The following is a 20,232-nucleotide window of genomic DNA, read 5'->3' on the forward strand; positions in this document are numbered from 1 at the left end:
CTAGGATGGGGGGGGGGGGGAATCATATGATGACTTATGGAATCTCTAATGAAGATTCTGGGTTACCAATACCAAAAGGGATCTTCAAGCTTAAAGGATTAAAAAAAAAATCACCAAATATATGAAAAGATTCAACCCATTCAAAATAAGAGAAACTCTACACAGTCACAGGAAATGTACCTTAGTAAAAGTGTTCCTGTGGGAAAGAGGAGGGAACTTCTAAAACCTTCAAATTGTTAGAGAAAAATGTATACACACTCACAAAACAGGAATAGACTATCAAGAAAAAGAAGACATATCAGTCCATTCATAATCCCAAAACTCTCTCAACTCAAACATAACAAATACACAAAGATAAAACAAAAAAGAGCTTAAGTGAGATTCAGTGAAAAAAAGAAAAAGACCCACAAAGCAAAAATAGAACTTAAAAAGGAAGAAAAAAAAACAGAACAGTCTTTATGGGCTCTGGGCCTGGAAAGGCTCAGAGATGAAGGGTGAAGAAAACTCTAAAGTACTCACACTGCAGACGGGCCAGACCCAGGCTCACTGTTTAAGGATGGTTGATCTTTCCAAGAGCCTGAAAGGAAGCCTTTGGGCAAAGGTTGCCTGAGGCCACAACAGAACATAGTCTAGGGACCTGTAGCTGACTCAGGCCTTCCACAGACTCTTCTCACATCCCTAAAACCAAGGTAGCAGCCAGGTAACTGTGAACCATTAAGAGACCTGGATCTCCAAGGCCAGATTGTGGGGCAGGTGTGAGGCTATCTTAACATTTTAAATTTTTAGGCAGTGAGGATGGAGGCATGAGGCTGAAGAGGTGATGGGAGTGGTGGGAAAACAAGAAGGAAAGGAAGTGGGGGATAGCAGGCAGAGCTAAGGTGGTTGAGGACTACAAACAAAAAAAATCTATTCTGAAGGAGCCTACAATGCAAAATTATCAAACACATAAAAAAATATAATGTTAAAAAGTCAACAGCTGAAATAAATTTACTTCATTCGAAATAAATTTTATAGAACTGCTCTAAAGACGTTATAATAAATACGTTGAGAATGTCCAAAAATGTACAGGTATAACTGCCAATAAAAGCCTACATATTAAGAAAAGTTGGAAAAATGGACTAAGAACATGTACAATAGATATTAATAAGATAGCCAGTTAAAAATACTAGAAATAAGACAATAAAACCACAAGTAAGAGTACAAAAGATGGGATAAATGTTAAACATTTGAAGGGTGAATTAGTAAATTAGAAGATAATACTTAAGAACATACCCAAATACTACAGTATACTGTATTTTCATTTGATCTAGAGAATTTGGTTGTACTCTTTAAGGTACCTGACACACCACAGAATATTCTTAAGAGAAATCTAGCATAGTATGTGCAAGATCTGTATGCTGAAAACCACAAAACTTTGATGAGAAAAATCGAAGACCCAAATAACTGAAAAGATGTGTCATAATCATGCACTGGATGACTCAACATTAAGATGTCACTTCTCTCCAAACTGAGCTGTACATTTAATGCAACTCCAAATGAGAAACTAATTCTAAAATCCATATAAAAGAGCAAAGGACGTAAAATAGTTTAAAAAAAAAAAAAACGAGAGAAGCTTGAGGAATCACACTACCAATTCCAAGACTTAATATGAAGCTAGAGCAATCAAGACATTGCAGTACTGGGGTAAGGACAAATACATGTAACAGAATAGAGTTCAAAACTAGACCTGACATATCTGACTTAAATCTTCACTGGACTTTTTAAAAAGTCACTTTTCTTAATATGCAACTCTTATTAAAATAAACATAATGAAGTGTTGGGGACCACTCTGTGTGGTTTCCGAGACTGTAGACCCACAAAAGCAAGCCCTGAAAGGGGCTAGAAAGTCTCCCTGGAAAACCAAGTGAAAACGCAGGTGGCAGACATGACTCGACTCTAACACCAGGGTTCCCATGGGAATCATATCTAAAATATACAGTGTATCCTTTGATGTTTGCTGCTTTGTTTTGTATGGTGCTGGTGATATAAACGGGATGTTTAAGTTCAAGGCATAAGGAGTAAACTCTGATGTCAGGATGACTAACAGATCCTGACATACGACAGATCTGTGTTCCTTCAATTGTTATCTATAGATAATACCTGGTTTTGTATGACAGTAGCCTTTTTGACATCAATTGATGAGCTATGCATGTATGTTGTATACACTACACATACCATTCCCAATAAAAGCCGTTTGGGAGAAGGGTTCAGGGCATTCCCCACTAGAGGGAATTGCCACCCCTTTTCCCACCAGAACAGTAAGATTGTGTCCTGGACGACTTCTTCACCATCTACCGTGGATGGGAAGATTCTGCAGGCCAGAGTTCCTCCCACAACAAAGCAAAAGAAAATGCAATTTTTTAATGTTTTCAAATAATGTTTCACCCAGTAATTCTATTTGTCCTACAAATGAACTCTCACAAGTACAACAAGATGTATATACACACATTCACACATACAGGATTGAACAACAGTAGGTTTATAGTTGTTCATATGGAATACAACAGTTAATAAATAATACAAGAATAAACTGTTTTGCATACTCACAACTGTAAACCTACTTTTTCCCACCCTCTATACACATATGTAAAATCAAGTAAGTTACATTCACATGTGCTATATGGAAAGGTGTACAAGATATACTAAGCAAAACAAACAAGTTGCAGACAATTTTTATATGCTTGTATATACAAAATTACTTTTAAAAAGAATAAAAACACAATATTAGTTTGAGTTATCTATGAGCACCTAGTTAATAATTTTTTAAAATTTATAAATCCTTATAAAACCAGGAAAAAAGATATAAAACAAAGTTATTTTGCATAGAGTCTAAAAACAAATTTCTAAAATACCTAATATCCTAAGAAATTTTTAACTCTTTGAGGTACCCATGTCTCTGAAAGTTTTCAGGGATTTTTTGTTGTTGTTGTTGTTCCTCAGGCTTTGAGAAAACAGCATTTGCCAAGCAAATGAGACATGCAATATACACACTACATTTTTTACTATATTTTATCATGGCACATTATGCTCAGTGAAATAAGCCAGTCACAGAAAGACAAATACTGCATGATTCCACTTATATGAGGAATCTGAAATAGCCAAATTCATGGAATCAAAGAGTAGAACGGTGGTTGTGAGGGGCTGGAGAGAGGTGAAAATGAGGAGTTGCTAATCAGTGGGCATAAAGTTTCAGTCAAGCACTATGAATAAGCTCTAGCCCTGGCTGGGTACTCAGTTGGTTAGAGTGTTATCTTGATACACCAAGATATGGGTTTGATCCCCAGTCAGGGCACATACAAGAATCAACTGATGAATGCCTAGACGAGTAGAACAACAAATTGATGTTTCTCTATCTCTATCTCTCAATCTCTTCCTCTCTTTCTGTAAAAGATCAATCAATAAATTTTGTCTTAAAAAGGTGAATAAGCTCCAGAGATCTGCTGTACGACAGTGTATCTACAGTCAACAATAATGTATTACACATTTAAAAATTGTTTAAGAGGTAGAGTTCATGTTGTATTCTTTCCACAATAGATCAAAAAAGAAGAAATTAATGTTGTTGCAATACTATAAGATAAAACATAATAAAACAATACAATGCCATGCCACAGATAACAAGTTTAATTAAAATGAAATATTAAAGGTTGTAGGTATGCAAAAATGCCAGTTTATATTTAAAGCATTTTGTTTCTACATATTTTAGTTCATTGTGGACTGAGGAGTTTATGAACTCCATGACAAGGTCCATTTTTAATACATTATGGGATGAGTACCTGGACTGTAGCAAGTACTGACAACAATGTAAACCCTCAATTTTCTAGATGAAGGAATAAACAAATACATTAAAGCTAAGTGAGGACCTTTATGGCATGTGTTTATTTTCAGGCACTCAAAGATTTTGTTTTTAACATACTGTAATATCTTGAGAAATTCTGTTAAACTCTATCTGCCTTGAAGCTCAACTTTTAAAAGAAAGAGACTAGGTTAGATGATGCTTTTAGATTTTACAGTTCTATAATTTTCTTACTTTGGTGTAGCACACCACGGGCTCCAGCATCAGGACAGACCTCTATTTGTGCCCTGGCTTTGTCACTATGAAATGAGGTAAGCCACTTGACTTCTATGAGTCTCAGTTTCCTTACAGAGAAAATTGGGGTAAATAATCACCTCTTTAGAGTATTACAAGATATAATTTTCATAAAGCACAGAGCTGCAACTAAATAATGTTAACTCTTTCTCTTGGTAGTCTAGGCAAAATAGCAATGTTATAGAGTGAAAGGACTCATTAAGTATAAATGCAACAGTATTTGTAACTCAAGATTATTTATGTGAAGCATGTAGGTGCACCCACTTCTGACACAGCTGGCTGAAAAGAGCTTTAGGAGAGAGCGGTCCTTTTTCAGTTTCCTTCATGCTGTGAAGAAACAGGATCAAGGCTGAGGTCAGCGGGCCAGGGCTCGAAAGTTCTACCGTTAATGGGTCCTTTGAAAACATGATCAATGCTAGGTCAGAAATATGTTGTTTATTATTTATAATCAAACAGTTATATTTTATTTAAATAATGATAACTCAATTGCTTCAACTGTATTAAGAAACTTCATTCTCTTGTACATAAAATATATCAAAATTAAAAAATGGAATTACTTGAAAAACACAGGTATAATCATATCATCTGCCCTTTACTTAATAAAACTATCAGCTTAAGAATAAAATCATCAATCTTTAGTTGCTTGTAACTGTCCCTTAATGTACTCTCCTAAAAGTAAAATTATGCATCTACTTGATATTTGTACCCTTTTACAAATAATCATAAATTATATTTATTAGCAAAACTCCATACCTTTCCTTTCCCCAAATATTCTACTATTAAGTAAGGACTGGGAAATTATGTCACCAAATCTGTACACCATCTCCCTCTTTTAAAGAAAAAAGACAAAAGCAGCTTAAACTGTGTGAAGAATCAATGCACTTTATTTTAGAATTTTTTTCCCACCAAGTTTTGTTTTCTAAAATATTAATTTCACCAGCAACCTCCCTCTCTTTATAGACAATGAACAAAAAGCAGATTCTAAATGTAATCCTCAAACCTTAGAGTATGTTACCCTCTAGGAAAACTATCAAATATACTGTCTCATTCATGTATTCATGAAACACATGTTACATATATATTTCATACTAACTAACCTTAAAAATCCACCATCTGGCTAAAACCATGGAAAGTTATAATTTTCCATAACTTTTGAATATCAGAAGCACTTTCTTCCATGTTAAGTATATTGAAGGTTACCTCAAGAGTCAAATGCAAAATCTAAGGCAGTTTCAAAGCCCAAGCACTAAGGTAAACTATCCTCCACTCCCAAATAAAGCATTTTTAGACAAAGTAAAAAATTTTTTCAGAATAAGTCAGTAAATAACCTTGGTTATGAAAGCACATTTTAACTTTGAATACAAAACTAAGTTTGCTGATGAGAATACAATGATGCAACAATAAATCTCACAAACATGTTGACAGGAAGAAGCTAAATGCAAAACAGTATATATTATATTATTTCATTTACATATAATATTTAAACAGGCAGAACTAATCTGTCCTGTTAGCAACCAGGTCAGGGGTTATCCCTGTTAGGTCAGGAGGTAGTGAATGGAAGGTAACCTGAAGGGGACTTCCAGCTGCTGGAAATGTTCTGTTTCTTGAGCAAAGTGTTGGTTAGTTTTAGTTCAGTGTGCTCACTTTATGAAAATCCATCATCTATACAAATATGGTATATACTTCTCTGTATAAATACTTTAATAAAAAGTTTGTTAACAGTAAGAACACTGCTAAGATGCATACAAATATTAACAAGTTGAACCCAACAACATATAAGAATAATGATACATCATAACTAAGTGGGGTTTGTCCTAGGACTGAATACCAGATAGGTTTGAGAATCAATCAATGTAATTTGCCACATTAACACAAGGAAGGAAAACCATATGATAACCTCAGCAGATGCAGAAAATGTATCTGACAAATTCATCATCCATTCATGACAAAACTCTCAGAAAACTAGGAATGAAAGGGAATATTCTCAACCTTATGAAGAACATGTATGAAAAACCTACAGTTAACTTCATTCTTAATTATAGGAAAAACTGAATGTTTCCACCCTAGTTTGGGGATTAAGGCAAGGATGTCTGCTCTCATAACTTCTATTCAACATATTACTGCTGATTCAAGTCAGCATGATATGGTAAAAAAAAGAAACAAAGGTACACAGATTACAAAGGACAAAGTAAAATTGGTTATTGAGAGAATAGTGATCATACTCTCTCTACATTGATAGTCCTGCAACTCAGGTCAACTCTGTACTAAAAAAAAAACTAAGTCCTAAGATTGATCAGCTCTAATATGTAATTGCCATATAGTAATCTTGAGACACTGATCCACATGTGAATAGTCAAACTTAACATTCAATTTCATTTCATGGGAAACCTTTTCAAACAAGTAAGCATTAACCTCCACTCGGTAAAATAGTCTTCACTATCTCACATCACTTTAGAAAATGGCATTGGGATCTACCATGAAAAATATAAGGGACTGAACAGGCAATGACTTTATGGTCTGCTTTTTTGACAACAACAAAAAAAATACAATATTGTCTTTCAAAACTGCCTCCTTAGAAGAAAAATCTGAGATTACTACATTGGGTTAAGAATTTTTAGAATTCTTCTTTGCTCAGTGTTTTTGAGAGACAGATCATGAACTAAACAGAAACTCTTTTTTCCTCTAAAACACAAATCAATTTCTAACTAAAATCAGTATTACTAGTCCCAATGCCCTCCAGGAAAAGACCACCAGGAATATGCCTGCAGTTGAACGAGGTGGGATGGCACTAAGGGAGAACACAGAGAACCATGGGGTGTTTCAATAACAGGATGTTTGAAAGAACCATTATAGGGCTTGGGCTCTAGTTGGGTGATTCAGTGAGGAGTGGAAACTTGAATACTGTCAGAAAGTGAGGGTAATTCTATAATTAGGTATCTCAATAAACCTTATCTGTGGGTGGGGGTGGAAGAATGAGGATAAAGCTACAACTAGTAAACAGCCCTCAATCATTTAGGCCAAGAGACAGGGCACTAGGGATTTTCTAAGTGGTAGGGTAACCTGCTTTTTGTGTGTATTTAGATAAAATCATGAAAGTGGGCTTGCTTTGTCTCATTTTGTCAGACTTAGAGTAACCTAGCTGGGGTGGTATTCCAAGAGATTGTTTGAATAACGTGGCCTAACTGTGGGCACTGAATGTCAGAGGCTGCCTCTTTTTTTCTCCTCATTAGCTTAAAAATCTATTATTAGATTAGGCTTCAAAAAACCTTTAGATGTTCACTATTAAAACCAGATCTATCTTTAAAGAACAAAAATGCTGTATTTAAGCAAATGCCACCAGTAACTACAAAATAGAAGTCCTAGTTATGATCAAAAAAGTCAAACTCTTCTTGTTATTTCTAGTCCGTTTGTTTGAAAGCTATCACAATATTGTTGTGTTGTTTGACCCATATGTTTGAAACGTATCTTAAAGTTATGATTCTGGAAGTTTTAAATCTGATTGTTAATTTTCACGAAATACTACTGAATTTTTTTTTTCAAACCCTCTGACCACCATCTCAGTTGAGAGTTCTGAGAAACAGGAAAGAGATTTCAGCAACATCAGCGGCCCTTCTTACCAGTTGAGAGTCTGATGAAGGAAAAATCTTGAGCTTTGTACCATTTTCTTTTATCTCATTCATCAGTTCAGTAAGAATATAAGACTGTGCCAAGTTCTAAAAGAAAACAAAAGTAAAGTCTGCTGGTTCAGGTATACTATGTCTCTGATTTTATGGAATAAATTACTCTCCCAAAGTTTCAAACTGGGTCTAGCATAGCATAATATTTTTAAGTTAAAAAACGTAATTGAATATATTTTACACTTAATAAATGTCACTATTACTGACAGAGCCATGACAAAGTACAGAGAAGACATTTAAGACGCACTGTAGAAAAAGGTTTATATGTGTGTATGACAATGGCTAAAAAGAGCCTAAAACAAACAAAAAGAAAACAAATCTCTAGGTGAACATGTAGCAATAGAAATTTCTAGATGAACATTTAGCAGTCATTTGACAGTCTACAGGAATGCAAACAAATATAAATTAAGATTATCTTTTACATTTTACAAAGCTTTCTGATGGCTCTTACCTGCATAACTGCATTAAAAAAACAGGTATTTCCTAAATTCGTAATTCCCTTTACAGATGTTATACAGCTGCCTTTTCTTCCCTTCTTTTTTTCACCTGTTTCACATTTTTCTTCACAAAGTTTTATAATTTTGGGAAAGGTACCTAAGTTAGAAAAAAACATAACTGACATGAAATGTAAAATTAAATATATATCATTTGACATAACTTAAATACATTATTTGAAATTAAATAAGATGTTTCTCCTGAATCAGTATTCCTAAAGGGCTGGGACACAAACACAAATAAACATCTTGAGTAAAGCAATTAATTTTAATTCATTTTAATATACGCATCTACACCTCATACCACACTGCAGAATAAACTCCAGATGAATTAAAAAATCAAATATAAAAGAGTGAATTAAAAACAAAAGCACAAAAGATCCAAATCACAGTTTCTAAATACCATTCCCTACTAAAAGGAATGTAGACTTCTTGAAAAAGAGGCTGATTCTTAACATGGGGCAGCCAAGAGGCAAAATGAGCCTATAACATTATTATTGTGCCTGAAAATAAGGTAGTGCTCACAAAAAAAGTGATGAGTATATCAAAATACACAGGAGCCATTCTTAACAGGTTCCCACTGTTCCAAAGTGGGGCAATTTGAATATCAAAATAAAGAAGGGCACTAAATAGATTACCATTCACTGAACAAAATGAAAGTGACATTGAATTGATAATTAAATAAAAGCAAATCACCATACAGTGACAGTTTTTTAATATTATTCTTGCAACTTTTCTGCATTTGAAATTTTCAAATAAAAAGTTAAAAAAAGTAATAAAATTACAATATAAAAGGTAAAATACCTAAGCATATAGTACATAAGTGCATGTTTTGGGTTTACTAACTTGTATAATTAATGCAAATTTGTAAATTATAGTATCGTATTTAACATCAGTCTGAAAATGAAGACCAATTCCTAACATTTATGAACTAACATGATTAATGATATCTATTTTAACATCAGATTACTTTCTGAATCATTATTATTTGAAGTTGGACAGGAAATTCCCAAGTTCTCAAATTTTTTGGTTTTTAACTGAATGTTCTTTTAAATTCAATCCCTTTCAACCTCAGATTGTGTAGTCCTTTACAATTACATTAAATAATTTATTCATCTAATACTGACACGCTGCCTTGCACTGCTAATTAACTTCTAAATGTTTGGCAGTTTGCCCCTCCAGTCAGATTAATGGAGATTAGGGAATGTCCCTGACTGTCTTTTTCTTCAACAACGGTATGATATTGGGAGTACATACATTATAAAAATTCAATGTCAAGGAAAACCTACAAGATTAAACAGAAAATATGGTAGACTTATAGCCCTCCATGTCTCCGATGACCTCTTCAGAAGAAATAAGGTAAGACAGCCCCTCCCCACCCCGCCCTTCTGTACAACAGTATTATGGGAGATGACCAGGGGCGGAGGTAGCTCTAGTCTCAGGACAGGAGCAAGAAACAAACACCATAAAGAAAGACTTGGGTACTGGCAGACTGATGTCAGGCACATGCTATTGGTTCAAACAAAGCGTGACTTGGCATCTTTGACTTTTGCCCCTCCCCACAAAGGCATCTAGAGGTAGGGCTCCAGTATCAGTTAAGTGAGACTATTAACACATTTGCTCATAGACTTTCCATAAGGATTAAACAAGATGCTATTTGCAATGGTTAGCACTACTTGTGTGAAAAACAGTCCAGAGAGCCTACCAGGAATCATTATTTGTGCCAAAATCAGTATCTTCATGGGCTAGCCGGACTAGCCTGGGCTAGTCCGTTGCTTATCTGCTCCTTTTTTTCTGTTTAATCATTTTCTGTACTGAGGGGTTTTTTTTCTCAAGTTTATTTCTTATTTCTAATTGGATTTTCTGAATTGCTAATGTGAGTTTTTCCTTTTATATTGACTGGTTTTCAAAATTTCTTGGCTTTTCTTTTTAACATGTGAAACTATCTTATCTCATTGAGAAAAATGAGTTGGTGGTTTCTAAAATGTTTCTATCATTAAAGCAAACTGATTGCATGGAAAAGATTTTTCTTTCAAGTCTTAACTTTTTTCTTAGCCTATGATACAATATTTTTTCATAAACCCTATTACCTGCTTTTCCCCTTTATTCCTGGTTGCTTATTCTTTAAGGAAAGAATAAGCAAACAGGTTATTGAATGTCTGTTGTCCACATATTGAAGAGTTGTTCTTAACTCCCAACTCTAGAATTCCAAGTTAACACAGTGAAGAACAAGAAAGATCTCTTCTCCTGTCCTCCAGGTATTACAATAAGTGATAAGAACTAAACTCCATACAACAGTTTTGGAGCAAAAACTAGTACAATTAATGGAGAAGGTCACCAAAGTGCAGAGACCAGGCATGCAGAAAAGAGAGAGCAATAAAAAGCCAGACAGTATTCAAATTTGCAAGTGAATGTACGAGCACATGACAAAAAAACCGTCAGTGTTTAAGAAGCACTACACAAACAAGAAGCAGCCCCATAGTGATCCTGGCTGGGGTTGCAAATGGGAGCTGTCCACCTCTTTATTATTATATCTGAGATTGCAACTGAAGGCTAGAATTGGCAAGTTTCACTATAGCCATTGCCACTAGATGGTTTTCATAGTGATTTGTAAGAGATTTATGATGAAACAGTCATTAAATCCACTCATTATTCTACCTCTCAGCACAGGTTCTTACTCTGATTTCACATTTACAAAACTCAGTCTCCATCAGGTTAAGTAATTTGCTGATGGTCATAATGATAATCTTTTAAATTATAAATCCATTGTTATTTTACCACATAATTTCTCTTCTATGACTTATGTACAATGAGAAGAATCATTAAAGAAAGTAGGGTAAGATTCTTACAGGTTTGGGTATATGCAATCTTAAACAAATGTGACTCTTCAAAAGTATTTTCTTCAGTTAACATTCTTAATAAATGTTGCCATAACATTTTTTTAGCTTATTAACATGAAAACAGAGTGACTGGGAGAACTAAACTATATAGATTATATTAGCTATATAAAAATATATTACATATATACATTTATTATTCACTTGGGAAAATACTTCCAGAAATAAATATTTTAATTTTGTAAGAACAAATAGCATTTTAAAACCATAACACATAAATGATTTATTTATCTGTGTACCACATTTTCCATCAGTTTTCAAAACATCTGGGACAGCATCCTAAAGTAAACAATGTTCATAAGACCATCTGGACAAAACTGCAGGCAAAAAAAAAAAAGCATAAACATATGGAAAAACAGATTTTACTCTTCCCTTCAGCAGTAAGGGATAACAAATGTCTAGCCTACACATATCCACGCTTCACTGTGCGATGCTTTTCAGCACCACCTGGCTCTCCAAGCAGAGCCACCAAATATGGACAGCTCTGCCAGAAAGAACATATCCATAGGCAAGAGCAATAAAAATAGTTTATTTCATGGTTAAATTGCCACTTCACACAAGTGGCAAGGATCTATTTGTTGACTTTTACATGTAAGTCTGTGAGAACAGATTCAAAATTAATTATGCTATTGGACTTGAATATTAAATAGTTTAGATAATTTAACAAGAAAATAAAATGACATTTTCTAAGAACTATTTGTTTAATTAAAGTGCAAGTTTTTCATTTTACTGAATAGCACATTTATAAAATGTGACAGTTCAAATTCAATCAATTTATCAAATGTCCATTAAACCACTACCTATATATATACTCAACTGCATATGATTTATGACTATGGAATAAGGAATTGATACACAGTGAACAGCACCGAGATATTGAGCCTTAAATTCATGATAATGTCTTACTAAAACTTTAGAAACCAAACATACATGTACATTTACTCACTAAGAAACTGAAATCAAGTTTAAGATTCTAGATTAAAACAAGAGTGTCTCAGAATCAGTCTCTCAATCATTTGACATAAAAACAGGTACATGTTTTAATAAGAAGCAATTTATTACTTCTATTAAAGAATAATTACTGATCATTTTGTTTTTAGAGATAACAGAGCTTTCTCATTCTGGCAGTGATTTTAGATCTTACTCACTTTAAGAGCCAAATGCACCAGGGACTACACTTCCGAATGTTTTGAAGTACAGTGTAATTAAAAGCTGCTACAGCAATAACAAAGCTGCTACAGCAATAACAAAAAAGACAAATTATACAAAATTCTGATTATCATTTGTCTTGTCCTCAAGTTTTACCTGAACCCATGAAATGCCTATAATTAGAAAGAATTTCAGTGTTGAAAGATTATTTTATTAAAAGGGATTTACTGTCTTACCTTTATATTACCAACACTGTCATCAGTTATTGCACTCATGTGATCAAGTAACATAGACACCAGAAGGTAAACAATATTAAGAAAAAATTCAGGCATTCTAGATAAAGTGCTTAAAGCTCTTTTATATCTCTGTAGTTTACCTTTAATCCTATAATCTGAGTACTCAAAGAGCTGCTGACTAACCTGATAAGATTTTGTGCATACTCAGGTCTTGCAAGACAGAAAATTGGTTGAAGCACCGGGCAAACACACACACACACACACACACACACACACAAAATTGATGGGTGTGGCAAAAATGGCATTAAGAACTCCATTATTACCCCCAAACCCCTAAAAACTATAAACAAAGTTAAATATAAAAAAGTGAGTATTCCTGTCAACTATAACCTTTGTATAATCTTTCTGGAGGGTAGTTTAACGCCAGTAATTAAAATTTAAGATATGCTTATAAATTGGCCAAAAGTCCCCCCAAAATTTAACCTATAGAAATAAAAGAGCAAGTACACAGCGATGCATCTTTTCTTATCATGGGAGGAAATTGAGAACAACCAATAGTGGATGTGTTGCCAAGTAATATCAAATGTCTACTTTCTCAAAGGTATAAATATTTGTAAATTACTTTTGTTAAACCAGAAGGGGAACAATGGTGCATCCCGAGTTTCCCATAGGTATAGGGAAGGTAAACGTATTTGGTAGTTTGCTTATTCAAAGAAAGAGATTGAGAGCGTTATCTCCTCTGATAATTGTCTCCATTGCAGAGAGATGATGAAATCAACTAGTTAGTAACAGTACATTCAAAACTTGGCAGTCTGGCTTCAGACTCTACACACTTAAACATTATGATCTACTATCTGTATAACGGAGTTGATATGGTTAATAAGTGCAATAATTTAAGACACTAATGAAATGCTAGTGATGGTATGAATGAAAAGGCCACTACTCAAGCAAAGCAGGATGTACTGGATGTCTTTGGCGTGTGTATTTATAGCTTTATTAAAGTTTATAGCAGCATTTCTCAAAAGGTTCCTCAAATGAATTAAGCCCTAATGCCTAAGGCACCCAAGTATGCAATTAATTTCTCCCTATGTTTCTAGGAGGTTACTAGTTAGGTGTCATCTTTGGGGGAACTGAGGAAATAGTCACTCAAATAACTTTATGTGTTTGTACTTGAATGATGAATCCCAGATTAAAATCCCTACATGTAACATGTTGTTTTTTTAAATGTCCAACATTTTTTGTCCCTAACCCCTTTTATACAGGGAAATAACCTTTTTTAGTACTTACTTTTGAAAACACTTGTTTCTTAGGCAAACAACTATCACTTTTAAGCAAAACAAAATGTATTACTCTTTAAAAACAAGTTAAAGTTTTATATTACATTCAAATGGTTACTGCAAATGGGCACAATATTATTGTTTTTTTCCTCACCCAAGGACATTTTATTTTCATTGCTTTTAGAGAGAGGACAGGAGAGAGAGAGAGGAAGGGAGAGAGAGAGAGAGAAATATCAATGTAGAAGAGGAACATCAATTGGTTGCTTTCCCGTATGTGATCTGAGTAGGAATCAAACATTCAACCTGGGTGTATGTCCTGACCACATACTGAACCTGAAACCTAATGGTTTACTGGTTGACGCTCCAACCAGCTGAGTCACACTGGTCAGGGTAATATTATTTACCTTCAGATACACTTTTCAGATCCCAAACATACCACTTACTTTCTTGTTTCAAAAAAAGAGCAAACTTATAGTTAATTCAACCAAAAGAACCAACACAAATCATGTCTTTTTACACCAAAAGCATAAGCACAATGAACTTACCAGAATATTCTCTCTGTAACTCTTTGAAAATGGTATCCCACCAGTATTAAAATTATAGGCAAAATTTACTGTTTTAGAAAAAAGATGTGGGAATGTCAATCATCTGTTTAGGTCACAAAAATCAAACCACTATCCAACAATATTACTTCACCAGGAACGCCTGTATTCTTTGAGTATTTGTAGAAAACTTACATGACATTTACGAGGCCATCCAAGTGACAAATGAGCCTTTCTGAGAATATCGACCCACTTTTTAATAATATGTACTTCTGGGTGGGTCTCACAAGAAAGTCTTCATGCTCTTTTTCAACTTTGTGTTATATATCAGGATTTTATTGGTTCTTTTAAGTTTTCTGGTATGTGTTTGAGGGATAGGATGTGGAGGGATTTTTTTTTTTAAGCAAATCCCAGCATCAGATGTAAAATCTACACAGCTGTAAGCATTCTTCTGGGAACCTACACCGGGGCTCCCTCGACTGCTTAATGCAATTACCTAACCCAGTCATGTAGTATTAATGTAATTGGCCCATTTCTACAGCTGAAAAGAAATTTAATTTTTAAAAAGGAAAAACTTGCTGCCCCATGACTCCTTTACCTTGGAACCAAATAATAATTACCTCACCTGTTTATTCTCAATGTTAACTAACTCCTCAATTAACTCCTAGATAACCATTAGCCTTAGAAATCTTTATTTGATCATGTAATAAACCCATATTGCCACATACAAAGACATGCCTATCTATCGACCACACAATAGTCAAGAGAATTTTCTAAAATACAAAACTAATCACCTACATCTCCATTTAAAAGTAATGATTACTCACTGCCTGCAGGATAAACTCTGAATTTATAAAAGCCCTTTAACGTCTGTTCCTACATACCTCTTGAGTCTCACCTGTAACCATTCCCCAGCACCACAAAACTCAACCTTGCAGCTCTATAAAATTTCCCTGAGTGCATCAAGCTCCCTCATCAATGAGCTATTTCCTGTGCTTGGAACACATAACCTCTTCATCTAACTGATTTCTAGATATCTTTCAGCTCTTGGCTTGAAAAGGTCTTCCTCTAAATAAAATGTTTCTGGCTCTTCCAGTCTAGGTTAGAGACTACACCAAAGTATTCTCACAGTCCCCTGTACTGACACCATCACAGCACTATTTAAACAAGCAATTATAATTGTGATTCATCAATATCCCCTACTGGGCCAAAAGATCAATAATGGCAGGCACTGAGAAATAGATCTGTCCCATTCACTACTGTATTTCCAGTATCTAACTCAGCATCTGGCTACAAATGCAAATGAATTAAAAGACTGAATGAATAAATAAAATTTTTATATTAATACTCAGGCTTTTGGAAGGGCAAAAATGCAAAGCTTATCTACTTCCCCAGTAAAACCTGGTTACATGCTAGTTCTGTTCAGTTCAGCAAGTATTTACTGCTTAGCCACATAGGAATAAAAAAGAATATAAGCCAGGGTACAATCTTCGAGGAACATACAGTTTTACAAATCAGACACATAAACACATGAAAGCTAAACAGTGCAACACCCTGTGGTCTTACATTCTAAGGTATGCTGCACAGAAGAAAGGAGCTCAGACAAAGGGTTAGGCAAGTGTTCTTGTAGTAGGATTTGAGCTGAGCCTGAGAACAAGTAAGTCTGCAGACTTGTAGACAGAAAATAAGAGACAAAAATGTGCTAGGCCTGCACTTTTGAAAGTGCGTCTGAAAACACCTCCCTTTCAAGGTCCTTAAGGTCAGAAGTACTTTATAAGTCTAATGTTGTTTCCTTTTTTCACTTTCATTCATTCTCAGTTACACAACGCAGGCTTCCAGAGGCTACATGCCAGGTGATACCACAACAGATTGGGTGCATAAGCAGGTATGAGAATCCAGCTCTTTTCTATTAAGCCACACATTAAAGAGATTTGTAAAACAATGCCACTTATTATGTTTGTGTTATTTTTTAAAAATAGTCCTTTCTTTAAAATGTTGAGTTACCATATCATGAAATTACTGCTATTTTTCAGTAAATTAATAATTTAATTTTATTGGTTTTAAATTGTTATGATAAGTATTGATACACAACCTACATAATCAAAGCTCTTCAAGTCCTCAATAAATTTTTAAGAGTCTAATGGACTATTAAGCCAAAAGCTGAGGTTCCCTGAGCTAGTTGTTTTTAAGAGACGGATGGGGCACCAGCCTGGACTCTCTGTGCAGAGAAGCGGACGCAGCTATACTGGACATTAGTTCGGGCACTGTGTCACTTAAAACGTGTCTAAGGTAGAGGTGCAGGCTTTCCTCTCAGTAGAGTTATCTTTACTTAGTGCAAAATATAAAAAAAATCTTTTCAAATCATTCTTGTTCTTCTACCTAAATACAATACAGTTTCATATTTTCTGAATTACCAAATACAGCTACATACTTATATCAAGCATTCTTACAAACCTCAATAGCAACTTCTACATTTGATTTTTCAAGTATTTGATGATAAAAAATATACTAAAGCCTCATAAAAGAAAGAATATGGCAAATTATTATCCCCCAAAACTTACTTCTAGAATGCCAAGGGATCTTATACTTCTAGAATGCCAAGGGATCTTATTTTAAATCAAACTTGCCTGACAAATCCTGTAGCTTGGAAAACAAAGATGCCCACATTCTGCCCTAGAACTTCTGGAAACCTTGAATTCAGACCTACGTCTCTCTCTCTAGATTTGAAAGCTCTATACATTCTCAAATTCCCTCAAGAACCTATTTCCAACCATTTCAGGTGCTACCCATAGCTCCCTAAACACAATTAAAGCTTACATAAAGCTTACACAGGTCCTTTCCACCACCTGAAATGATTTCCTCTCTAATCTCCACTTATCCCAAATTCATCCTTTAGGGGTCAGCCTGAAAGCCAACTCATCCTGGATTCCTTCTGAATTCCTTTCAACTGATCATTATATCCCTCTTTGACTATCTAAAGGACTTTGTTTAAACATCTCTCAAAATACAAATTCTATTTACATTATCATTACTTTTTTATCTCACAGTTTCTCTTAGATCTTAAACTTCTTTGGGGCAGGAACTGTTTTATCAATCTCTATTTCAGAAGCCAGTGGAAAGAGGGTAAAAGTGCTGACAACAATGAGGCTCAGACAAACTGTAATCTGCCCCAGGTCACATAGCTAGTGACTGACAGAAAGAGTTGAATTTTAACACCAGAATGCCAGACTCAAAGCCCTTGTTCTTTCGACAATATTATCTCATTCTCCCTACCTTACATTCCTTATGACAATAAATACTGAAGAAATCTGTGAAATTAAACAAAATCCGACTGGCTTTCTTAATCTCAAGGCAACTCTGAGGTGAAAAATATAGAGAAAATAATTTCTACAACTGCACTTTTGCCACCATTGGCATCATATCCCTGCCTATCTTATTGTGGACAACATATTTAATGTGCAGTTTTCAGGAGACAGCATCGAGACCAACACCTCTATTCCTGAAGTAATAAGTATCTATCCCCACCATATTTTTCCTGATTCCTGATTTGAATACTATTAGAGCTATAACTAGTATAACAGAGTAAGATTTCAATAAACGTTTGTTGAATGAATAAGCGTGATAAAATTAATAATTTCTTCTACTGTCCAGGAACCTGAGTTTACTTCCTCTAGTTCCTCCTCCAATTTCTTCGCCATTACTGTCTCAAAGCCATAGCTAACAAATACAACATATATTGGACTACAGAAACTATGGCTGACAACTATATTTTGATACAGTTTTTTTGGTTTCTGATGTCAAGTACTAAGCAGTTCAATTCTGCTCCAAAGGCATTTTAAAATTATCATGTCCATTCACTCCCTTCACCTAGTTAATTGGAATCCTGAGGTTTGCACTTCATTCCTCCCACTCTCCCTCATCACATTTTACTCCACCCACCTTCCCCCAGTGTCTCCCTTGGCCTACCACCTCCTTTAACCTCCTTAGTGACTGCCCCACCTTCACTCTTAACCCCCACCAGTCTCTTCTCCATCTAGCGATCAGAGTAATCTTATAAATTTTATAAAAAGATGAAATAACTGCCCTGACCAGTGTGGTTCAGTTGGTTGGCTGTCACCCTGCCAAGTGAAAGATCGCTGGCTCGATTACAGGTCAGGGCACATGCCTAAGTTGCGAGTTCAGTCCCCAGTAGGGGTGCATATGAGAAGCAACCAATCGATGTTTCTCTCCCTCTCTTTCTCCCTCTCTTCCCTAAAATATATATATAATAAAATATTATATATAATAAATATATATTTATTAAAATTTCTTTTTTAGATTTTATTTGTTTATTTTTAGAGAGAAAAGAAGGGAGGGAGAGGGACATCGATCAGCTGTCTCTCACACGTCCCCAATTGGGGACCTGGCCCACAGCCCAGGCATATGCCCTGACTGGGAATCGAACTGGCAACCTTTTGGTTTGCAGACCAGCACTCAACCCACTGAACCAAACCAGCCAGGGCTAAAACAATATTTTTTTAAAAAAAGATGAAATAACTGTCACTCCCTTGGTTAAAATACTATAATAGCTTTCATTACACTTCTAATAAAATACAAATTCTTTACCAAGGAATTCCTTGCAGTATCCTTCATGATCTGCCTACCCACCTCTTAATTTCACCTCATCCTACTTTGTCCCAGCAAACCACACTCCAGCCATATTGGTCTTTCTTGATCACTGTGACCAATATGTTATCAATTATCTCTGCAATCTGTTCCTTTCCTTTTTAGCACTTATCAAAAGTTACATATTTGCTTATTTTTGTCTGTCCCCCCCACTATACTCTAAACCCCAAAAGGGCAGATAAAATGTCTTTGTTTTACCACTACATATCAAATAAAATATAAAACCTAGCATGTGGTAGGCACTTAATATTTTTGAATGAAAAAATTTCTTCCCTATTACTCTTAATTTGTATTAACATGTATTATATATTGCTTACACATCAGATAGATAACAAAGTATCTAATTAATATATAATACATTACTACTTTATAATAAAGAACTTGGCTGCCCTTTATCCCACATTCCTGAGAAGTATTCACTAAATCCTTGGATATTCAGAGTAGCTGAAGTATCCTTTCAATTCATGTTGGGTCCCTGGGTCCACACTTGATAGTTTATGTTAACAAAGTTAACAAAGTGTCTTTTATATTCATTGTGGGTGCCTAGACAGTTTATGCTAATGAAATGACTCGGGATGGGAGCCAGGCATGCCATAAAGACCAACCGTGTGATTAGAGGGCTGGGGTACTGGAGACGGAATTAAATCATGCGGCAATGCTTATGCAATGAAACCCCAATAAAAACGCAGGACATCAAAGATCCAGTGAGCTTCCCTGGTTAATAACACTGTGTACATTGTTACATATCAGCATGCTAGGAAGGTGATACATCTTGACCCCACAAGAAGAAGATACAGAAGCTGCATTTTTGGGACCTTCCCAGACTGTGTGTCTGTCTGTCTGTCTGTCTCTCTCTCTTTAGCTAGTCTTGATGTGTATCCCCCCCCCCTCTCTCTCTCTCTATCTCTTTTGCTATAATAAAACTATAATTATAGGTTAGCACTTTCCTGAGTTCTCCGCATCATTGTAGCAAATTATTGAACCGAAAAGGGTAGTAGAAACCCCTGAGTTTGTAGCCAGTTGTTCAGAAATGTGGGTGGCCTGGGAACCCCTGAGCCTGAGGATGGTGTGTGAAGTGAGGGCATCTGGTGGGGGCACTGAACCCTCACTCTGTCAGGTTAGCCTAATTCCAAGTAGTGTCAGAACTGCACTACCATTACATAACAAAT

At 35.1% G+C, this 20,232-nt stretch overlaps 1 protein-coding gene across 6 annotated transcripts in view; it reads right to left on the reverse strand.

Annotated features, from left to right (window-relative positions):
* The window catches only part of USP45 (ubiquitin specific peptidase 45), a 65,348-nt gene that overhangs the window by 32,373 nt on the left and 12,743 nt on the right, over positions 1-20,232 (reverse strand). For all 6 annotated transcript variants that reach the window (XR_006786154.1, XR_006786155.1, XM_045843337.1 and 3 more), the window contains exons 6-8: positions 8,255-8,397; positions 7,744-7,839; positions 4,391-4,521 (exon numbers count right to left, since the gene is read on the reverse strand). Coding sequence is in view for 4 of the 6 variants with exons in the window: in XM_045843337.1 (XP_045699293.1) it covers positions 4,391-4,521; positions 7,744-7,839; positions 8,255-8,397 (370 nt within the window). In the remaining 2 variants the exon portion in view is untranslated. The remainder of the gene's footprint in view (positions 1-4,390; positions 4,522-7,743; positions 7,840-8,254; positions 8,398-20,232) is intronic.

Source organism: Phyllostomus hastatus, unplaced genomic scaffold, assembly GCF_019186645.2.
Source record: "Phyllostomus hastatus isolate PE091 unplaced genomic scaffold, TTU_PhHast_1.1 phas_contig_40, whole genome shotgun sequence".
NCBI lineage: Eukaryota > Metazoa > Chordata > Mammalia > Chiroptera > Phyllostomidae > Phyllostomus > Phyllostomus hastatus.